The 15,709-nt window shown below is 35.9% G+C and overlaps 2 protein-coding genes and 1 pseudogene across 2 annotated transcripts; all 3 read right to left on the bottom strand.

The window, feature by feature from the left end:
• Nucleotides 1–304: 304 nt before the first annotated feature.
• LOC145775166 (shieldin complex subunit 2-like) lies at nt 305–2,150 on the bottom strand. The gene has a single exon (XM_082586402.1). It carries the CDS (start codon nt 2,078–2,080, stop codon nt 692–694), a length of 1,389 nt encoding a protein of 462 aa, XP_082442528.1. The 5' UTR covers nt 2,081–2,150; the 3' UTR covers nt 305–691.
• A 4-nt stretch (nt 2,151–2,154) lies between these two features.
• LOC145775167 (uncharacterized) lies at nt 2,155–4,434 on the bottom strand (annotated as a pseudogene).
• A 2,833-nt stretch (nt 4,435–7,267) lies between these two features.
• On the bottom strand, nt 7,268–15,709 carry LOC145775099 (fructose-1,6-bisphosphatase 1-like). Its single transcript, XM_082586298.1, has 7 exons — nt 15,503–15,709; nt 15,018–15,180; nt 14,551–14,643; nt 14,159–14,299; nt 12,405–12,542; nt 11,690–11,809; nt 7,268–10,137 (listed from the first exon to the last, which is right to left on the bottom strand). Exons 1-7 carry the CDS (start codon nt 15,667–15,669, stop codon nt 9,931–9,933), a joined length of 1,029 nt encoding a protein of 342 aa, XP_082442424.1. The 5' UTR covers nt 15,670–15,709; the 3' UTR covers nt 7,268–9,930.

Raw genomic sequence — 15,709 nt, 5'->3', positions numbered from 1 at the left:
TTTCTAAAATACCAGAACCGCAGCAATATCGGTACCGGTAGCCGTTTTTACATTTCAAAGAAAGTCGGCTTAAAATATTATGAGCAAACACATCAAGGGACCTGATGTTAAACAGCAGAAAAATGCGGGATTCAATTTTCAATTCCATATCGATCTTTTGCAATAATAACTCATTCTTGAAACTCGAGCATGGCGTCTTCTATTTTCGTTCGATAGGGCCTTAATGACTTTACTAAATCTCCACATCCCCTTATATTACTTCTACAAGGTAAAAAATACTCGGAAATAAAATAACGTCACGAGGCAGCATACCTATGACAAATTTATTAATCGATTGTTCGTTCACGAGTAAAATTTCAAAAGATAACATTATCCAAACCGCTTTTGACATACCGTACTGTAAAACCACATTTTTAATTGGGGCACGTACTAACATCAACTGTAATTTTTATAATATGAGGCAGGATGATCTCAAAGTTATAAAATCAAACTATACATTTGTACAACAGCCTACTGCAGTACGACGAGAACATTGTTGACACAAGTGTACTTTAAATTTGCGACAGAACCACAGTGTAACATTTTAGAAAATTAAGTGAGGATGATATAACAATAAAAAAATCACAGTGAATTTTAGAGTGTCTCAGGTTCCGTGTTTGTACGTGGATTACAATGCGGCTACATGGGATAACTAGTCTACTGTGAGGATATTTGTTTTGGTCAAGGTCAGCGGTGAAGAGTTACCCTCATTTCCGTCAGAAAACATGCACTCAGCGGTAGAAAATAGCGTTGTATGAAGTTCCACTCTGTTACTATACCATGATAAACAGCATGCAAGATTTCGAAATTCCCATGTGTGATTGGCGAAACGCTTAAAGCGAAATGTCCACTGACTAGCACTTCCGTTCAAATATAAATTACAACAAGTTCGAGGATTTGCAAGGTTATGCACGCAAATAACACTTGAGCTTCTCTCTCGGTTGCTTGTTGCTGCAATTTTTACTCTGGTATGAATTACTTCTCCACATTCCATGTTTACAATGTCTTTAAACTTGACAACATTGTTGGTTAAAGAATGAATGTTTTTGAGTGGGACGCAAGACAAAGTTTTATGTGTATCAACAAACCACTTCCAATTTAGTTTGACTACATCTATCACTTCTTTTTGCAAATCGCCACCAAGGCAACAATGAAAACTTGAGTGTGTCAAATTAGGTGCAGAACAAATGGAAATAATTTTGCTCGTAGGTTTCAATACAAAATAACTTTCGTTGCGTACGAACCTTTTTTCTAATGAGTTTATGTATATGACTTGGCCACTGCGCAATGATAAAGCATGATGACATAGATTATTCCATAAGGTAAGTTTTATATATGTGTTGCTGTAGTCTGCCAACATTATCACTGCCATCGGCTTCCAACGTTTGACGGACTTGCACCACACTTCGCGGATTGGATAACTAATTACCACACTTGCAATGATATTGCACATACTGAGCTGTTGATCTTGTAGTTTCAAATTTCCTAATTTGCGTGTCTTGTTAGTCTTAATACTGCTAATAATATCTAACATGGTTTCTGAGTCCATTAAACCGAAACTTTGTTGTGCAATTTCACTTGCGGTCACTGCATGTGTCTGTGACATCTTTTGGAATGTTTCCACATCTATATTTTGACTGAAATCCGTTTTACATTTTGTTAGAGATGAAGTCATTTTGCTAGCTTCGCCTTCTTCATTCCACGTTCGTTTGCCACAACTGCCTTCAAAAGAAGAAATCACAGACTTCCCACTTTTAAATGAAACTAAAGGAGCCTCTTCAGAAAAATATTTACTTACACATGACAACTCATTTGCTGATATTTCAGATATGACAATGTCATTATTAACATCTTTGTTGTAACATGATTTGCTTTCATCCATACTGCTTGGTATGTAAAAGTTTTCATCTGATTCGGACTCCCAATCACTTTCTTCTTCATCTACAAATAGATGAAAATCGGTTGTTTCAGCTGAAACCTTAGGGGAGTCGTCTTTTATAATACATGAAGGCTGTGATGTTAATATAATATCAGATTCCATTGCAACATTTCATTATTATGCAATTAAAAAATGGCCTTAAATTACTAACTTCTATTTCTGCAGAGCTGATCCTATCTGAAAAAAACATGACGTAAATTGAAACCGACTTTCAAACATGCAACTTTCATTAATTTCTCCGTATTTTATCAGTAGAAAGCTGAAGTAGATAGAACTTCATGTCCATGTTACAAATGATATACAAGGCATCACCTAAAAACATGCAATAATAAAACCAATAAAATGTAAAAAGTTTTGTGACACAAAACAATAATAATACGTGCATTTTATATTAATATTGTGAAATCGAATTTTATATATATAGGCTATTTTATGATTGATACAAACAGTAGCCTATTTTATCTTCCAATCCTTCTGTAGTCATAGTAATGCAATGACCCTACTGATGTATAGCAATGAATAGAGTTTCCAATCCCGTGATAATGAATATCCCTGGTGTGTATTTTTATTGTGCTGAAAATCCAAAGCAGACAGTGAGGTCGTACAGAGCACCTAGCTGAGTATATTATTACCTACAATTCATTCCTTGGTTTAGTGAATGTTGATGGTTTAGTGAATGGCTTACAAAAATAGTTATTATCAAGGATGTGATATGCATTGCATATCGTTATTGTGTATGACACTTTAATACACATTACACAGTGAGAAATGTAGTTCAAAAACATGAAAAAGCAAAAACAAACAGATGAAAAAACCTTTAATATTGTACTGGAATACGTTCTGATAAATGTCAGTTTTAAAGCAGTTTCCGTCTTTGTTTGTCAAACATTTAGTTAGTTACACTTGCTGCTAAAAGATTAATTTTATTTCTACAAACAGTTTGTGATGACTGCTGGTTTGGAAGTTGTAGAGAAAATTGAATGTGACAAAAAAACTTAAACATGAAACAAATGCAAACAGATTTATGAAGAAATTTGTACTTTCAGAACTGTGCTTCAAAAACTCCTGGGCATATTTCATACTGAAAAAGCAATAAAACTAAGGACAACCATATACTCAAATAAAATTTATGTGCAATGCTTTCTGTATGGAACATTGGTACAGCCACAAAGAAACACAGATCCCTACACTACCATAGATTTTTAAAAACAACAGATGCAGTTGAACAAAATGCAAGCATCCAAAGTTTTCAAATGAAATAATTTTCTTACATAAAACAAAGCATCATATGTTGAAATTTGTATCATTTGATTAATTGAACCTTTATCTTCAAACTGGGAAAGCTTCTTTGAGAGCTTAATCCTGGAAGTTTCACATACTTGTAGAGGTTTTGAACTACTGACGCAGGCCTGTTCACTGAGATTGATAGAGTAAAGTTTCCGATTGTTGAAGTGTAGTTGGCAAGGAATTATTCCATTCATTAGGTGCCGCTGAATGGAGAGGAGTCCTTAGTATAATAGTATATGCTACTCAAGCGCACACCCTGAGAGTTGAACCAGCGTCGCTTGATCTTGAAGCTTCTTCGTTCACGAAGTCATGTGCTAACTAACTGAGCTATCGTAGTCTTATTCTAAAAACTGTTGCAATTGGCACAATACTTGTGTTGGTATATCTGTAGTTAAATATCATACAGAAATAAATTATTGAAATGTGCACCAAAAAGTGTTTCCAAATGAAAAATTGTTTCGAATTTACTTGCTAAACCAAGTAGCAATACAGGACTTGAGTTTTTTTTAATGCTCTTTGCAGGAATATAAGTCCATAACAAAATTATCAGTACAAACTTGTTTTCTTCATAATTCTCAGAAATTCTGGTTCATTAATTTCTCCATCACCATCCCTGTCAGCTTCATCTATCATTTCTTGAAGCTCTTCATCTGTTAAATTTTCTCCAAGTTCTTTAGCAACACGCTTCAAGTTCTTAAATGATATTTTACCAGTATCATCATCATCAAATAATCTAAACGCTTTTAAAATTTCTTCTTTGGAGTCTTTTTCACTCATTTTTTGAGTCATCATTGTTAGAAAATCATTAAAATCTATTGTACCACTACCATCTTTGTCAATATCAGCTATCATTTTTTTAATTTCTTCTTTCTTTGGTTCAAAGCCAAGAGCCCGCATGGCAACTTTCAGTTCTTTAATATCTATGGTACCTGAGCCATCAGCATCAAACAAGTCAAACGCTTCACGAATTTCTTGCTTTTGTTCTTCCGTTAGTTCAGGGCGTGCGCCTCCTTTTCGTTTTCCTCCACCAGCAGTAGTTTTTCTGTAGTTAGTTGCCATTTATTTTTCCTTGATTTGTGAGTGTTAACAATTATTATAATTTAAGTTCTCTCTTTACAACGAATGTCTTACCAACAAAAAAGTCAGGTAATTTATTTTCTGCTAATGTCAACTAATCTAAAAAAAGTGAACATAATAATTTAAACCTAGCTGTTTTTTCAGATTTTCAGTTGTAGAGTTATTTCTTTTGCCCAGTATTTCAAAAGTTCCTGAATCACAAGTTCTGCAATGCCAATGATATTTTTTGAACAAAGTGGCTATTTTTACACACTTGTTGCCATGGTTACAATCAGGTGTTGCCAGAGTTAGGAAGGTTTAGAGTTAGGAATAACGTTAGGGTGTTGATCTTTGCCAAGGACTAAAAAAAATTCCAAAATACAAGTTTTTGTTTTCAACAGCTTTAAACTTTTTTCAAATTAGGGAAGAATTCCTTATCTGGCAACACTATTGAGGCCATTATTACACTATTTAGTGTAAATATAGCAATTACCTTTTTTAAAATTGGTATACAACTGGTGTTTGATATGTTACAATATACGGTATGATATACAGTAGACGTCTAATTGTTTACAAAAACGGATCTACAAGATAGGCTACGCCAATTTTTTGAATTATCTTTGAATAGTAGGCTACATTGGTGCACAAAATTGTTTTGGAAAGCACATACAAACCATCCTCGAAAATTGGCACCACAATAAAATCCTGCTGAAAATTTAAGCAAGAAAACTCAAGATACCAAAAAAGAGGACATTTGAGCATTTCTGAGTGTCCTCGGAGGACTATTCATTTTTCTTGAAAAAAGAAGACATATGGTAGCCCTAATGGTGCTATTTTACTGTTTACACTTGCGCCGTACTATTCTCACAACAGACGAAGTAACAGTTTTCTCTGTCTCTTAAGGATTCTAAAACTTCGTTTCCAGATCATTGTCAACGGTAGTGATGATTAATCAAGCATATCCAAACTGTTAATAATTTTGTGGGGAAAGTTTCATGAACCAAAAAACAAAATCTTGGACAGTTTGCACGAAATTTATTATAATCTCTCTTTAAATCAGTAAGCCTACCTTCAAACTTCAAATTTATGCAGGGTGGGCCAAAAGTAGGCTTAGAGTTATAAAAAGTAGGGTTTGGGTCTAAAAATAAATTTATTGTTTTCATGTTAAATTTCAAGAATGCTCGTTATATATTTTAAACGTTTGGGTTTTGCCATCTTTCCCTTTTGTTGGTGTCAAATTCGTATGTTTACTTTGCCGTTTGTACATGTTTGCGCCAGCAGCAAAAAATAAATTGAATTGAATATCTTACACAGAAACTGTTTAATATCATGAAGTGTACCGCAGGTCAATTTATAGCATACAAAAAGTTTAATAACTGTAAGCCTACTTTTGGCCCACCCTGTATAGCCTATAGACAGTAAACAAACAAAAATGATTTCATCAAAGCGAGCATCATAAAGGGGATGAAAGTTTCATCAACACCAACAGGACATCATCACCTTTTCTACCAGCTCATCCATTCCACCAGGACAAGAAACAATACCTTAAACTGGATCTCGAACCTCAATCGTTGTAGCCTCCTGTGCGATGTGCAGTCTGATAGAAAGAGCTGTGTAGCCTATATAGTGGCTCAGGACTATTTTAAAACGCGGGAACATTGTATTTTTCTGTGCGTTTCTGTGAAGTGACTGGGAAGTGACAAAATTTAAAATTATCATTTCTGTAGGGTGGCAATTGACTAGAAGACCGTATGGTCGTTTCGTTGTCTGGGGACTTGCCATGGTTTGTCATAACCAAAAATATTTCTTGAGAAAGTGAAAGTTGACTATAACTGCGAGGACATTTAAATTGTTTTTGAAATTTAACAAACGATGGAATCAATCAATTGAGTTAATGGTTTATTTCGGCAATAGTTCCACATTCATTTCAATTTGCCGTAGCATAAAACACGACATACTAGTTTTATTCATATGGAACCTACACCATAGAGGCACCAAAAAAAAAAACCATGCTGTTAGCCTATCTAAGTCAAGATTTTCCCACAAAAAAACTCACGGTAACGTTAACAAGGGGTCCACAGTTGATACTTTTATAGGCTGGTATCATTGCAAAGGTCCGAATCTTTTAAGGAATTAGAACAAAACGTCGCATATTAGTTGGGATCTTATTGTTTTTAAAAAATGTTTTGTTTACGATTCCGGACTTCTCATTAGTATGGGGACCAAGTTATTCTCTTAACGGCCATCTTGTTCTGAAGAATTCATGAAAAACGATAAAGTCAACTAAACTAAATATAAAAAAGTGCAGTGCCAGGTTTACTACAGGAGCATTCTGAGTCAAAGTTAAGCAAAACAAGTTTTTTTTTAACAGGTACATACTGGTATAGAAAACATGACGATCGTTGACTTCGGTGTTTTGTGCGAGCCGCTTTGTGGAGTTGTCTCTGCAAAGGCGATACCGGTAACGCAAAGGCTATAGGAATCATTATCGATGGGCTTAGCCAGAAACGGGTGTGGTGAAATTCAACCTTTCCACTTTTGAGATATCACAATTGAATCAATAACATCTTATTGATCCAATTATAGTGATGTCACAAGGGGACGGAGTTCACATTCACAAGCCTACTGTAGGTTTCTTTGTAGACCTTTTCTTTTGCACCAATTGTGTGTTTCATTTTTGTTGACGTGTAGGTTATTCCATAAGTTCAAGAAAGGTATTCATAAGTTCAATTACCTTCTTTTCTGATTATCGTTCATCGTTTGACGTGAAGAAATGACTGCATGCTGCATCACTAACAATTTCAACATAGCCAACAGCATAACTGCAATTTTCTTGCGACACTCGATATATATTCGAAAGAGTGCTTCTCAAACTAATATAGCTTAGCCTACTGATCGTCTTTTTCCAACTTAGCTAACAATGGGGTTGCATTAAAGACTAAAGTGTAAAGCATACTTTTAATGAATTTATTACGCAATGATACATGTCAAGCGCGCATCTAAGGCAATGTCTAACGAAATGCATTCAAAATTGCAAACTGTTTAAAAGTGTGTTCAAATATTATGTGTGGCTATTTTCTCGCTTTTCTTCACCTCATCTCTGTACGACGCCAAACATGAACCTTGCCCACCTGGGCTATATAAAGCAATATGACCATAGGAGAGGCGATATGTGTACTTGAACAGCCCCTTAAAATAAATGAATGGAATGACAAATCATTATCATATGAAATACATCAACAGCAGCAAAATAGCACATGAACTTTGCCAAAAACGAGTGAGTAGCTGCAATGCAAAGCGTGAGGCTACAATAGCTTCCTTCTCATCAAGGCATCTTACCCAAGAAACAATAAAAGAGTCTATTGCATCAAAACTCGCACGAGCTAAGATTGCTCATTATCAAAAATTGATAAGTGAATCTTTCATAAGAAACGGAAATGAAATGACAACAATCTGCTGCTGAAAATAGAGTACGGGCACGATATTATTTTGATGAAAACCAAACGAAAGCTAATGGCAGCAATGAATTGCTATGCACAAATTAAAATCGAAGCTTCATCTCAATAACAGCTACGGTACTTCATTACAATGATGAAATTCTTTTAGCCTACGCAAGCACAATTACAAGCATAAAGAATCTATACGTTTTCAGTCTGCTTGCGCTTTCTTTTGCAGGTAATGCTTACTTGTTAGAAGTGTAGCTGTATCACATAATATAGAAGATTGGCCAGACTGACGCAACTAGGGCATGTTAAAGTCAAACTTTTCGAGCTTTATTACAATGTGTCGTGGATTAAAATTTTATATCACGTGAATACATCAATGCTAAATGCATCAATTTGATAAAAAGTATTTTGTCAAATTGATGGATTTAGCCACAGAGGGCATGTTTCTCAACAAAGATAAATTGTACAAGCAAATTGATGGAGTGGCTATGGGTTCTCGCGTCTAGGTCTCACTCTTGCCAATTTTTTCTTAGCACATCTTGAAAACAAGACTTTTTCTGAAACTACTTCAGAACTTACTATTTCTTTTCCAAGCTTTATTTACGTTATATTGACATTTTTGCAATATTTGATAACGATAATTCTTGTTCGCAGTTTCTTGAAGCAATGCGCAACATAAATTTCACGGTAGAAAAAAACACTGAGACTATACCTTTTTTGGCTGTAGAAATAAAGATAAATGGTAATGGATTTGATACTTGGGTCTGGCGTAAACCGACAAATAGGCCTACTAATCTTTTTCTGAATTTCAGCGCTGTTAGTCCATCAAACTACAAATCTGCTTTGATCAAGTACCATATCTCGCGAGCTTGAGACATTTGCTCGAACAATGACTGTTTTAATAATGAAATCAATAAATTACGATCATACTTTGGTGCTAATCATTATCCGACTTGGTTTTTTAATAAAGTTCTTAGAGGATTTTTGAATTCGGTTTCCACTACGTCTCCGGTTGAGGAGCCTGATTTGAAGAACTCTCTAACAATCTCGTTTATTGGTAAGGAATCCAAACGTTTTGCCACAAGTTTATCCAGATTTATTGCTGTGAAATTTATCGTTAAGATTTTTCCCGTCTATAAAACATTTAAAACTAGTTACTACTATCTAAACCCTTGACAGCCTGTTTCACCTAAAGGAGGATCATCAGAAGGTCCTTATTCAAATAGAATTATATTCTGTTATTCTGTGTCTGTTATATATTCTATTTGAATAAGGACCTTCTGATGATCCTCCTTTAGGTGAAACAGGCTGTCAAGGGTTTAGATAGTAATAACTATATTAATATTGATTTAATTCGCTCTGCTTTGCTTTTTGCTTGGCATTGAGCACTTTTTGTAGTACCACGGATATTAATAGTTTTCATTGTTTAAAACTAGTTACTATTTTCACTTAAGTCTAAAACTCCTTTCTGCCTATGTTCAAACGTCGTGTATAAGTTCACTTGCTCGCATGATGCGAGTTCCACATACATTGATATGACCACGCGACATTTGGCGACGAGAGTGGGAGAGCATTTGAATTCAGCTAATTTTAATAAAAACAGTGCGATTAAAGATCATATTAGAAATTGCCAATTTCGTGTTCAAATAATAAACCTTCATTGGCGTCTTTCGAAATAGTTCGTAAGTGTTTGTCCGAGTTCGATACCAAGATTCAATCAACTCTTTCAACCAAGGGCTCAACAGGCAATTATTCTGGCGGAGCCTCTTATCTTTTAACCATTTTGATTGAATTGTCACGTGTTGTGCTTCTCGTGTTTTTGCTTTGTTTGTGCCACTATCTCGTCTTTATAAAAATGCTTACGTTACCAACAATTCATTGAGGCGACTTCGCTTTGGGAGTTCGAATGCTCACCAAGTTAAAATTACAGTGTTTTTTTCATCTGATTACAAACTGGCATAGTTTTACAACTGCATGTTCAATAATTGCTTCCTTGACATGGACGTGTACCGCAGTCGCTTTTTGCATCGCTTAAAAAGCACTACTGCGCGCAAAAAAGCTCGAATACGCAATCAGTATATACACAATTCTAGACATACGTAAATAATCTCCAAGCACGTCGAATATTCTTCGCATAGAGGTACAAGCAACAACCGTACCAATTTACTTTTTTCCCAGCACCATGTCTTGGTGTTTCTTGACAATTTCCAAAAATTCGTCCACGTCTTGCGGTGAGCCAAGGATCACTGGAACTCTTTGATGAATTTTTTTTGGGACAACATCTAAAATATCAGCAGTTCCGGTGGTGGCCTTCCCTCCAGCTTTGTCCATGATAAACGCCATGGGACCAGCTTCGTAAAGCAATCGAATCTGAAAGTGGAGTGATAAAATACAGTTGTGTAATGCCATAAAATATCATGATATAGTCTTCGAAATTAGCATATTTTTACTTCGGCAAAAACGTTGCCGAGGCCAAACGGCAAAAGTTGAAATTGCCTCGGCAATTGCTGTGAACATTTATTACGAAAATATTGTACCAAAACATGTACAACGAAAAGCAAAAAATATGCTAGAGTTGTCTATCACGACCGCATTGTTTGATTTGTTGTGATGTAATAATACCAAAAGTAGCGAGCAACGCGATACGCACGATGTTACGGTAATTCACGTTAAATAACTCCGGGGGGGGGGGGGGGGGGGGAATAAGTTAATTTTGGGTTGATTCAACGTTCGAGTCAGCACAAATCGATTTAATTTTCCCGGCGAGTTATATTGCGTAACAACAATGCCCAATAAAAAAGACATCTAGCGACGTTAAATTATCATAAAATAACGTTAATTGCTCAACCAGGTACCGGTAACAAATTAATAGCTCCCTGCGAGAAGATTGCCTCGATTTACGTATAAGCTAACATATTTTCGGCACAAATGGGACACTGCGAGCAACACAAAGTCTGTTTGATAAAGAACGAGTCAGAATCGGTACCATCAGATGCTGTATCAGCTGGACAAGATAACGGAAAACGAGGCGCAATAAGAAGTAGATGCTTACAATAATTTGACGTCTACTGGCGTTAAAGTAATGCAAATAGGGTGATATTTCTATAAAAGATTCAATTCTCCCAGATTGGCACGTGTCTAAGCGCCGGCGAAGTAGGAAATAACCCAAATAAAACATCCAGCAATAGTAAGATTGAATCAACATCCTAGTCTGGTGTGGTCTAAGAAAATTTTGTTTTTTTGGAATCCTGTGGTCCTTACAAGCGCTCGTGTGGCTTCGGCATTTTTATTGCCGACGCTAATGCGCCATTCATGCATCTGCGTCGGCGAACACCTCGGCAATTGCCGATGCTAATTTCGAAGACTGATGATATAAACTGTTTCTATCTCATTTCAAAAATTGATTTGGATGGGTAATCAACTAATCATTCATTATTGGTTCAAACAAAACGTGTGTAAGAAAGAGTTTTTAAGAAAAGCGGAAGAGAACGAAAAGCTCAATGGATATCGAAAGTTTCAAATGATCGTTTGAAAGCGTTTTGAAGAAAATTTAAGTAACAAAAGTACACACTATAAGTGACAAGACGGAAATCGTCAGTTTATGGTTTCATCACTTTAGAGTGAAGTACGAACCGCAACGCCACAGCTAGGAACAACACAATTTCATCAAAAAAAATTCACGAAACTATCTGAAACAAAATGCAAACGTGCTGTTAATAAACTTGGCGTCCGGTAGACTTATTTTAAGTTAAGAAATCAAGCCAAGTAATAATTTGAATCACATCATTATCACGCTATAAAATCTCTGATCTTAGATAGAACTAAAAATTGGATTAACTTTATTGTTAAGACCGTTGGGGCAACTAATATTGGCCAGAGTTCAAATAAATAGACAAAAAACTAATATATTTGCTTTGCACACCTTTCCTTCGGGACTCTTGCTGTGGGCAGGATAGGCAAAAATTCCGCCATAAACCAATGTTCTATGTACGTCTGCAACCATCGAACCAATGTACCGAGCATTGTATGGAGAACTGCCGTCCTAAAATCAAGCAAGATCAATTAGCTTTGCTTCAATGGCGAGACAAAAGTCCAATAACACAGAAACCAAGTAACAATATAACATTTATTTGCAGGTTGCGTGGCTTGAGCGACGAAACAGCGCCTCAAAAGAACGTCGGTTAGTCACTGCTCCAGGGCAAAGATAATAAAAACAATTAAAATTCCTTTTAATGGAAATTATATTAGTAAAAAACAGCAATTGAATATTTCTATTGAAAGTCTCCAGGAGAAAATGCGCCACAGTGTAGACAGCGATCTTTATAATCATTTAGCCTAAGAATAAACCTTTTTATAGTAAAACTTTATATTGAAAACGTTCGTGCAATTTTTTTAGTTTACAAAATACCGTGTTACAAAAGTCAAATTTATCTTCTAATTCTCACTGTTTTTCAGATACAAAGTAACTCTTGATGAGGACACAAGTACGTGATGAAAACGTTTGAAAGTTTATTTTAATTGTTGTATATATAATATATTTTTTGTGTAATAAAAATAAAATATGCTAAACCCTTTGAAGTTACTTTGTATGACTGTGGTACAACAAAGCGAACTCTCTTCCAAACTTCACAAAATACCTGTGGAAATTTTTTTCTTTCAATGTATTCTCTCATAGCAGGATCCCAAAACTTTGAATAGCCTTCGTTGATGCTAAAGATTTTACCTTTGGGTTTTATTTTCAGGTTTCGCTCAGTTAAGATGAATTCTCCAACAGTCTACAAACACAAAAGCTATGTAAGATTGTGTTATCAGAACGTTCTATTCTGTAAAATAAGCTTCTTTCGCTGTGTCAGAATGTCTGCAGATGCCGTATGCATATAATAATGAATGTCTAGTCTAGACTCTAGAGCAGTGGTTCCCCACCGGGGTGCCGCGGCACCCTGGGGTGCCAATTGCAATGCTCAAGGGTGCCGCGAGATATTGAGATATTGCAATACTGTGGCCCAATCTTTATTTTAACTTTGACTTGTTAAGTGCGGAATTTATTTACATTTAAGTTTCAGTGCATACTAAGCAGTGGCGTAGCTAGCGGGGCGGACCGCCCGGCGGCACGTCTTGGGGCGGCACTTTCAGACTACGATTTTTGATTTTGATTATAATCTGAAAAAACACATTTCATTTTCACATGCTTTTTCTTGAAGGGGCGGCAAAATCTGAATCCGCCCCGGGCGGCACATTCCCTAGCTACGCCACTGATACTAAGTTTCGCGTTCTGCAGTTATTCCCGGCTTGTTTCTGGAGAGTCACTTAGTGGGGAAGTCGCTGGCGGTAAGTAGATAATTCGCGGTAAGCCTTCGTTTTCTCGCTCAAGGAAAACAGCGTGAAAGAGATTTTTATTGCCAGGTTTCATGATTAAATTTTGCGTTTCACGGCGCACAAACTACCAATGGTCAAGATATTTGAATAAGTATCTGAAAAAAGCGGGGTTATCTTGGAAACAGCGTGTAGGAATTTGCACAGATGGAGCTCCTTCGATGGTTGGGTCAATTAAAGGATTTGTATCGTTAGCAAAAAGACAAAATAGTGATATTATATCAACACACTGTTTTCTTCATCATCAAGTTCTTGTCGGAAAAACATTAGGTTTAGACCTAAAAGACATGTTAAACAAACTTGTCAAAATGGTCAACTACATCAAACATAGACCACTTAAGGAAATGGGAGCAAACTATGCTAATCTTCTGTTGCATTCCGAAGTAAGATGGTTGTCGCGTGGAAAAGCATTGTCACGAGTAGGCTATATGAGTTGAAGGATGAAATGCTCTCTTTTTTCAGCCTTGAAAAGCAAGAGCAGATGCCTCTCGACGAGTTCTAGATAAACATTCAAAATGAACATCCTTGCGTTAGAAAGAAAGCTATTGTGCTTTTGCTGCAGCTTTCCATGACATAACCTACCTATGTGAGAGTGGATTTTCCGTATTAACAAACATAAAAACGAGAACGACTGCTTATAACCGAGGAAGAAATGTGGGTTGCTTTATCGAATGTGCCCCCAGATATTAAGGGACTTTGTGCAAGAAGTCAAGCCCAAATTTCACACTGACTTTTGAATAAACACATTTATTTACGCGCGCTATACTGTACAACTCATTCTGTGTTATTTCATACAGTTATTTGAAATACAGAAACCTCATAAAACTGATTCAGTTTTGCCAGGGTGCTGCAAACTATTTACCTCTTTGATAGGGTGCCGCAAGGTCAAAAAGGTTGGGAACCACTGCTCTAGAGTCTAGACATTCAAGCTGGCGAGACTTCTTAATTTTGACATTAAACCATTAAAGATACTGCAAACTACAAACTATCGTATTTACAAGTGAAATGCCGGTCTTACTGGATCCAGCATGAACATATCTACAGACAATTGTGTTGCAAGCACAATCACTGTGGCACTTCCGTATAATGCATATCCAGCTGCCACCATTTCGCGACTTTTTTGCAAGGCGTCTGCAGTTGTTGCTGGTCCATCAGATGTCTGAAAACAGTTTACAGTGAAGAACTTGACCAAAAACAATCATCCCTTCATATGATAAGTTCAGTTTTTACACAACAACACTTTAAATACGTTTACAATTATATGATACGGTGAAGTTAGTCACTGATCATTATTGGATGATTTATTTCTCAAGTGTTAAACAAAATTTGATAATTAAACAGGATGTGAGGACTTAACATAAAAACACCAATTATGGAGAAGCAATGCTTTCAGAGACACGCTGGGCTAACCTTCTTATAAACTCCAAATATTGTTCCAATCGAAACAAGGCAATCAATGTTAGAAGAGCCATCTAGTGGATCAAAAGTTACTATGTACTTTCCCTGAAAAAAGAAACAACATAAAAAAACAGTGTGCACAGTACTATCAGCATATAATTTAACAGGATTTTTGATTACTTATGACAAACACAGTACCGGTATTACAACTGTAGCAGAACAAATGATATTGTTCTCCAGGACCAGGTGGCTTGTTTAATAAGAAAAAGAACTGGTTTAACCAAACATAACACTTGTTTTTGAACAAGTTCTTATTTCAACATCGTGTTTGTATTTTCTGGTAAGTTAAGCAAAGCTGAAAACCAAGTAATGATCACTATTGAGAATGTGGGGACACCAATACGGCAAAGTGGTGTGGAAATAAAGAAAAGACTACGTATACAAAATACAAGTACACATTGGTTTGATTGTTTACTTACACTCATTTCCGTATCAACTTCTATGATATTTTCGTTCTCTTCAGAAACCATTAGGCATGTCGTGAATGAATGTTTGATCATGTTTATGAAAAGGACATTTGAAAGTACATCCAATTTCTTTTGTTCATCACCAGTTGTATTAGTTGACCCAGCAATTCCATACCTGAGTAAAAATAAAAAAACTGTTCATTGACATGGCACATGTAGCAGCAACATGCTATTCAACACTGTTGAATGTACTGTAGAAGTAGGTAAGGTAAGTTAAGTTAAATTAAGGTAAGTTTAACAATTAAGAATTATGTTAAAACTGAATGATTTAACATAAATGAAATATCATAAGGTTATTTGCATGTTACATTGCCATTTGGAAAAACATTGAATCTCCAATTATGTAATCTATTGAATCTGATCCAAATAGAAAAAAACTACCTTAGGAAAAATAGCACTTTGACAATTATGATACTTAAAGCAATAACCACACTTACAGGTTAATAATGCCAGCCCTTCTCACATTTGTGGCAATAGCTTTCACAGCAGTGCATATCGAGTTAAGCAATTGTGTCAGTTCACCAGTGCCTCCAGTTTGTCTGCCCCTTTCAGTAATGAACCTAGTCAGTGTGACCATGTCAGTGTCAAGAGAATCTTTTGACATGTTGTTCTTTTTTTACACTTACACAATTCAATATAATTAA

The sequence above is a fragment of the Aplidium turbinatum genome, chromosome 8, assembly GCF_918807975.1.
Source record: "Aplidium turbinatum chromosome 8, kaAplTurb1.1, whole genome shotgun sequence".
In the NCBI taxonomy this organism is placed as follows: domain Eukaryota; kingdom Metazoa; phylum Chordata; class Ascidiacea; order Aplousobranchia; family Polyclinidae; genus Aplidium; species Aplidium turbinatum.
The sequence above is the reverse complement of the archived record's forward strand: the minus strand, read 5'-3'. Positions and strand labels throughout refer to the sequence as shown.

Bases quoted from the DNA above. Each gene is read 5' to 3' on its own strand.
- LOC145775099 (XM_082586298.1), bottom strand. From the start codon at position 15,669: ATGTCAAAAGATTCTCTTGACACTGACATGGTCACACTGACTAGGTTC. The intron at 15,181-15,502 runs GTAAGTGTGGTT...ATTTTTACTCAG, and splicing joins AGGGCTGGCATTATTAACCT to GTATGGAATTGCTGGGTCAA. The intron at 11,810-12,404 runs GTATTTTGTGAA...GCTTGATTTTAG, and splicing joins AAAGAAAAAAATTTCCACAG to GACGGCAGTTCTCCATACAA.
- LOC145775166 (XM_082586402.1), bottom strand. From the start codon at position 2,080: ATGGAATCTGATATTATATTAACATCACAGCCTTCATGTATTATAAAA.